The sequence below is a fragment of the Mus pahari genome, chromosome 18 (genome assembly GCF_900095145.1).
Source record: "Mus pahari chromosome 18, PAHARI_EIJ_v1.1, whole genome shotgun sequence".
Lineage (NCBI taxonomy): Eukaryota > Metazoa > Chordata > Mammalia > Rodentia > Muridae > Mus > Mus pahari.
In genome coordinates, this window is record NC_034607.1 from 25394364 (window position 1) to 25402201 (window position 7838).

Consider the following 7838-nt stretch of genomic DNA (forward strand, 5'->3'; position numbering starts at 1 on the left):
CCTGACATAGCTCTCTCTTGTGAGGCTATGCCAATGCCTGGCAAATACAGAAGTGGATGCTCACAGTCATCTATTGGATGGAACACAGGGATCCTAATAAAAGAGCTAGATAAAATACCCAGAGAGCTAAAGGGGTCTGCAACCCTACAGGAGGAACAAAGATATGAGCTAAACAGTACCCGCCCCCCAGAGCTGTGTCTCTAGTTGCATATGTAGCAGAGGATGGCCTAGTTGGGCATCAATGGGAGGAGAGGCCTTTGGTATTGTGAAGATCATATGCCCCAGTACAGGGGAATGCCAGGGCCAGGAAGTGGGAGTGGGTGGGTTGGGGAGCAGGATGGGGGAAGATTATAGGGGGCTTTGGGGATAGCATTTGAAATGTAAATGAAGGAAATATCTAATTAAAAAAAGCATTACTCACAATACTGTAAGTTAACAGTATGGTTTCTTTTGCTAAATTCTATAGTTCTATGGCTCTGGAAACAAAATAACAAAACAAAACAAAACAGAACAAAAAAAAAAAGTTCTATGTTACTGTAAAGTCAGTGAGTGCCAGGAAGCTGTCTGTCACTACCTCTCCAGAGGCAAGACTATAGATATATATGACCATGTCTTGCCTTTTTATCTTGGTTCTCAGACACTCATATTCATAAAGCAAATGCTTTTACTGATTAAACTATTTCTTCCTGGACCTAAAAGGATTTCCGACAAAAGAAAACCTTCTGATAGGTCAATGTAATAAACTCTTAAGTCCAACTAGTATGAGTGAAATGTGTATTGTCCTGGAAAATTCTTGGTGTATCTCACAGACTGAAACACACATTACAGAAATCCTGAGTCTATCTGGGAGTGAAAACAGGTCTTGGGGAACAACAGAAACTGAATGTATAAATGTATGTAGGACTGCTTCCATATCTTGTCCTCCATGTTTTAGGTTGCCAGATCTCTTTTTCTTGTGTCTTCTACATTCTTCCTATGCATGAAATCATTACCATAACAGATTTTGGCATATTGTATTGCATAGTATATGCCTCAAACACTTGCAATTATTTTGGCATCATAACTGCAAGAAATTGTTTACCTTTCTTTGCTTATCTTTTCTGTTGTAAGTCCTTTGTTGAGACAATAGGTGGCTCAGATGGTAAAGATGCTTGCTGTCAAGAATGACAACCTGAGTTCAATTCCAGAAAGCACATGTTAGAAAAAGAAAATTAACTTCCTCAAATTGTCCTCTGACCTCCATACATGCGTGCCACAGGGCAGGTGTCCCCCTCCGCATTTACAGACACTCAATAAGTACATAAATAAATTTAAAAGAAAAAATTTAAAAATAAACACCTTGTTGTCAAGGCATGGGGTAACGGTGGCCTGACTGAATATGCATGGGGGCAGATAGGGTGAAAGAAGATGGACTAGGCGGCATCAGGGAGTCTTGAAAAAAAATGAGCTCATGTTAAGAGATAGTCAGAAGTTGAGCCAGAGAGTTGAATCAGCTACATGTTGGCTTAAAACTGTCAGTAACTCCACTACCAGGGGATCCAACAGTCTTTTTAGGCCTCCTCTGCTATCAGGTATACATTCATATGGTACACATACAAACATGTGAGCAAACACTTATAGACATAATATGAAAAATAATAATAAAGGGGAGATGCATTCAGAAGCAACGCATGACAGGATTCAAAAGAGGAGAGGGATGCTGGCAGTGGATGTTCAAAACAGTGTTACTCCAGAAAGTGTGTGAGAAATGAGTTGGGGTGGGTGGAAGGCAGGGAGGTGAATTGCCTTACATGGATTTTAGTGAAAGGACATCATGCTGGTTTGTCATAACTAGTGAATGAAGTCCCTGAGTTCCTTGCCACAAAAAGCAATGGCAGTCCCTTCCTTCCCACCCTAGCCTACTGCTGTTGCAGAAAATGTCCCACAGGAACTATCCAAAATGATAGCCCCTGTCAAAATGGTAGCACCAAGACAGTTCCTCAGCCTGCAACCATCACAGGAACTGCAGGAGCTGTTCAAAGAGTGGCATTGCCTTTCCAGCCTCAGCAGGAGCTGGCCCTCTTGAACAATCCATGGTGACTGCACCCGACTCAGCTTAAATCCTTGGTGAAACACTCCAAGAGTCGACAGTAGTTACTTACAGTGGCAGCACCTCTTCTCCAGTCTCCTTAGCAGTCCCACAGGTATGGCACCTCAGCAAAAGCTGGCTGGGACCAAGAAAGACTTACTCCTTAACTCATGGGAGGTGAAACAAACAAATAAATCAAACAATTAGAAAAAAAAAAAAAACAGCAATACCAGAGCAGTAAAACATACTAATTCTTGACCTTCCCACAACCCCCCCCCCAATCTTTATGTAGGAAACCCCCCTCAGTCCTTGGACAGGAAAACCCACCCATCCCCGAGCTCTCCCCACCTACCCCCTGAGAAGCTCAGGATGTGAAATCCCACAAATTATTATGAAATTTCTGCCCCAAGAAGCTCATCAGAGATCCTATAAATAAGCACTGCCCCCTTTGTCCAATTCCTTGCTGTCCACTCCCTAGAACAGAGGGCAGCCATCCCTGGATTCATCCCACTTCTCTCTCCTGGATTCTTCCCTTCAATGAAGCTCCTTTATGAGATTTACTGCTTCGAGTGAGTCTCTTGTTGGAAGAGGCTTAGATAAAAAGAAGGAAGAAAAGAAGTTAAGAAGGAGCAGGGGTGAGGCTCAACTATGACTAATCACCCCTGAGAGCTGCAACGCCTCTGCTGATGAGGGAACCTCAGATCTATAAGGTTTCTGAGCTCCCATTTATCAGGATACCCTTTGCTTGGGACACTGTCCCACCTCAGAGCTGTGTGGTTCCTTGATGTCCAATTCCCAGAATGCCCTCCCATCCATGCAGAAACTTAGCGAAGGTCTTCAGGATGGCTTCGACACTTTCTGAATAGGAAGAAGTGCCTTGCATGATAATTGGGGGTGTATTCATCTTTAAGCCATGTTCTGTTTCTTTGAGTTAAGGTACTATCCTGTCAGTCCTCCAAGAAGAAGTGCAAACAGTCTCTCCAGGACTACTACTTTTTCATTTCCTTTAATAAGCTCAGTACTTTCCAATTTAAAGTTATAACCCTTCTGAACTTTTGGACACAGTAAACATAACATACCAAAGAGAATTCTCACTGCCATTCAACTCTCTGTGCAATAGAATTTAGGCTTTTACGTAAGAACAGAATGCAACTCTGAGGCTGGCACTACCCAGAAGTACAAGCACATCTGTGTGGTTTTCATATCATTTGCTGCTTGCAAAGTTTTTGATTGCCTCTCTGCTTCGACCATCTCAGCTTATTATTTATACATTACCTCCCATTAGGTGTTTGCCAAACTACTGTGAACATGGAGGACAATGTGTCCAAACCTGGACTAACTTCTACTGCAACTGCAGTGACACTGGTTACACAGGAGCCACCTGTCATGACTGTGAGTACACACATTGTGCCTACAGTGGGTGGGCACAAGTCCAGGAGTGCAGTGTGGAGTCCCTGACTATTCAGCATGGTGTAAACATGACTTATTCCTTTTGCATGAATTATTCAATTGTATGCAGTATCTCAAGTACTGAAGCAGGTAGTAGAAAAGCCTGAAGACAAGACATATCTTCATGGAGTTTATGAGACCAGAGTAAAAAAAGTAAAGTCAGATATATGGTGAAGTGAAGAGATAATTGTGCTATGTGTACACGGGGGAGTTGTGTAACAAATGACATTGTCTTGATGGCTTGAGTTGCACTGTTGCAATGAGGAACTCATATATATCACGGGTCCAAGTGATAACTAGCATGACATCTGTCTTAGTTATTTTCCTATTGCTATGATAAAAACACTCAGACTAAAGCAACTTAGAAGAGAAAGGGTTTATTTGGGCTTACAGTTCCAGAGGAATGTAGTGCACCATAAGGGAGGAAGTCATAGCAGCAGGTCGGGAAGGCAGGGTAGAAAGAACAGAAATCCTGACAGATCCATTTGTATCCACACTCAAGAAGCAGAGCATAAATAGAAAATGGCGTAAAGCTACACAGTTTCAAGTCTTCCCCACACTGGCCTACTTCCTCCAGTGAGGCTTGGCCATCTAAAGGTTCTGAAACCTTTCCAAGCAGCCCCGAAAGCCAGATTTCAAGTGTTCAAACGTGAACTTAAGGGAGACACTTCACAGTTAACCCACAACATGGCTGTACTACAAGTCCCTCACACATGAGCAGGCCTTCTTCCTCATCGTCTTCATTACAGCAAAGATCTCTTCATCTGAATTTTTGCTATGGCCGATAGAAGGAAATACAGGAGGAAGGAACAGACGTGTGTTTCATCCAAAGACTTCCACTGAAAATGTGGATGAGGATTACTTCCACTAGCATCCCCTGAGGCAAAGGTTCAGTTGATGATGGACTATCCTTGCACAGAATCTATAGTTTTCAAAGCTAGAGGTAATAGTGTATCTTTTAGTTCCAACTAGGGGAAGGCAGAGAGGCAGATCCCTAAGGTAACTGACCAAGTCAGCTTAGACTACGTTAGTTTCAGCCCAGGAAGAGACACACCTTATAAATATAGGTGGACTACATCTAAGGATGATCCTGAAGTAGGTTTCTGGCCTCTATAGGCATATACACACATGCACTCCCCATATAAGAACAAATATAAAAATGTCTAACTTTAATAATCTACTATAGGACCTCCAATATTCTATTGATTTAACCTATTTGATGGACTTCAGCCTTGGCCCTCCCTGAAGTCTTTTAGCTTTGGGCACAGCAGTTAGATCTCTTGGAAAAGACTGTGCAAGGCTGAACCCACGGCAGCATCCCTGAAACTGCATCCTGTTTCTACATCTGTTCTATCTGCACGTGACCCAATAGTTAATGTGGCTTTGCATTCCTTAGGCATTGTACTGATTCCACCTGTAACTCCCATCTCTACTCATGAGTCACAGATACAAATGATAAAGCATGTAACGTTCACACAGCTTTGCCACATGCCTATGAGCTGGGAATCCCAGATGTTATATAAGATTCTTACATCAAGCCAAAGATGATGATGGAGTCACCACTTTCAAGTTGAGGAAATAGAAAACCATTCTCTCATGTGTTTTCTGCAATCTGTCTCAAGCTCAAGATCCAGTTTTAAAGGCATCTTTCCCGTGGGGTCTTTTCTTGCTAGCATTATCTGATTCCTACCACTTGCAGCTTGTGCAGTTGCAAACAGAATCCAGTATCTCAAACTCCCACAGTCTCCAACTTTAGCATACATTCCATAATACCATCAGAGCTGGATTTTCCAAAAGAGATTGATAATACAACAAGCAATAATGAAACAAATACAGTAAGGTCTGTTCCCAGCATTAAAATAAAACCAACCTATGGTTCCCCTCTAGTTGCCCTTCACAGCCGGGGTACCATCAATCAGTGGAGCCCCTCCTCAGTCTGTCCACACTTCCAACATTTACAAATTGATTACTTCCTCTTTGGTGCTAGGCTAGAGGCCTTGAAACTCTCTGTGTTTTCAGAAGACCAAGCTCCACACTAATCCGACTTTGCATGGATTTTCTTCTGCCAGAGACAGAAACAGTGGGATCTCTGTATATTTCAGGCTAACCTGGTCAATAATGTGACTTCCAGGATACCCAGGGCTACACAGAGAAATCCTGTCTTCAAAAATCTATGAATTAATTATTGTGTTACATTTACTTATTTATTATTTACTTACTAACTTACTTTGTGTGTGTGAGTGTGTGTGTGTCGTGTGTATGTGTATGTGTGTAAGTCATAGGTCAGAGAACAAATTATAGGAATCAATTTCCTGTTCTTTTCCAGTTGTGTGTCCTGAGATCAAATTCAGTTCATTTTGTTTGTTTGACCAAGCAAGATCTTTTACTAGTGAGTAAAAATATCATGCTGACTTGATCTTCTTCCTCCTTTTCTTCTCATCCTTCAAGTCTATTCTGAAGCCTCCGTTGTTCTGAAACGTTTTTCTTTTCCCAGAAACAGTGATCACAGCCTAGCAGTTATACGTCATGGTGTATGCAGTGTCACAAGCTAACTCTTGTTTTTCAGCATCTATGAAAAATCAGATGTGTGTTGTGGATTAGATCAGTGCTGGAGGGGCTAGAGAGATGGGTTATTTAGTTAGTAAAATGATGTACTGGCTTGAGGCCATAAAGTAAATGTTCAGCACTCTGTAAAACACAGGGGTGGGGGTGTGAGCCTGTGACAGGAACCCTGGAGTTTACTGGCTTGTTAGTCTAGGCAAATCAGTGAGCCTAAGGTTCAATAAGAGACTGTCTCAAAATATGATTGGAAAAAGTTGTAGCAGACAAGAATACTGAGTTTCTACACATTCACTCATACAGACTGACGCAGACTCACATGCATATACACATATGCACATGTACCTACACGCACAGGAACACACACACACATCAACACATACTTCCTTCTCTTCTGCTTCTTTTTTACTCTTTGTCTTTTTCCCCCTCCATCCTGTTCCTTTCCTCTTCCGTTCTCCTCCTTTCCTCTTTCTGTTCTTTCTCTTTCTCCCTTTTCCTCTTCCTTTCCTCCCCCTTCATGCTTCCTGTGCCTCCCTTTTTTCTCTCATTTTGTTCTTCCTTTTTCTTTCTTCTCTTCCTTCTTCTTGTCTACTTGAAGTTGAGAACCATCGGCTATTTCCATGAAGGGCAAAGAATGCTAATCTCAATAAGAAATTCATCTAAGAATATCAATATATGACTTAAACCTAAGATAAAGATATGAAAGATAGTTTGTAATAGATCTTTTTTTTGGTCAGAATTTTTCACTGTGTACAATCATCCAAATGTGACAAAGAGATCTATTTCCCTAAAGAGGAACAAGCTAAGTCTCTCTGCTCTGTGATGACTGTTATCTGTGACAGCCAGACAACTTGATATGCTCCCAGTCAATACATGATTATTGTGTGCCCAAAGCAAGCGCTACTCCACCAGACCTGAGAGAAGAAAGCTGGCCGACACCCTTTTGTAAAGCTGAACGTGAACCTAAAAGGCTTTATTTGGATGTCAACAAGTCATACCGTGAAGAGATTAGAGGAGCTTCAGACATGGAGTGTGATCCTGAACATGCACCATCAAATGTTACCAGACAGATCAAGGATATTAAGCTCAAGGACAGCCACTGGATAGGAGACACACAGTAGGTAGTATGCAACTGCCCTGTCACTTAGCTAGCCAGCTGCAGTTACTAAAGACGTGAGTACTGAAACCAGATGTGTTTCAAAAAGCAATGTGTTTCATTTTTGTCAGCTTCTCTTTTTTATATATAACACAACCCTCTACACAGTCATTCTTTGGAACATAAGTGCACACACACACAAAAAGAAGAAACAACTAGCACAACATTTAAGATTTGATATTTCCATGTTAAATTTCACTGATTACATATGAAGACTCACATTGATCAAACATAATAAATATTTTTCATAAAGTAGACAACTAATGATTGACACTCCCATATGCCCATATCCTATGGCTATTGGAACAGCTTTGCTATATAAATTACCCAATGTAGATGAGGGTTTGATATCGTGTAGTATACAGTTCAGGTGATCTCTGGCACCCATCATCTCAGGTAACTTGCTGAATTTTTGTGCTCTATCATTCCTCATGAAAATATAGTAGGCTGTGATTTGGTTTTTCTAAGAAAGGCTGTGTTAAATCTCTGTAGAAACATGACTCAGTGTGAGTATAATGATTCAATGTGCTGTGTCACAGTTGCTCTGTACACTTCTCTTTTTCATTTGTATCTCTCTCTCTCTCTCTCTCTCTCTCTCTCTCTCTC

General features: G+C 41.5%; 1 protein-coding gene across 2 annotated transcripts in view; it reads left to right on the forward strand.

The window, feature by feature from the left end:
* Positions 1-7838, forward strand: part of LOC110335694 (contactin-associated protein like 5-3) — a 514066-nt gene that overhangs the window by 262939 nt on the left and 243289 nt on the right. The window contains exons 11-13 of one of the 2 annotated variants that reach the window (XM_029531381.1): positions 3354-3484; positions 4446-4478; positions 7591-7596. In XM_029531381.1, coding sequence (XP_029387241.1) covers positions 3354-3484; positions 4446-4478; positions 7591-7596 — 170 coding nt within the window. The remainder of the gene's footprint in view (positions 1-3353; positions 3485-4445; positions 4479-7590; positions 7597-7838) is intronic. The other variant, XM_021217999.1, reaches the window with a different exon arrangement.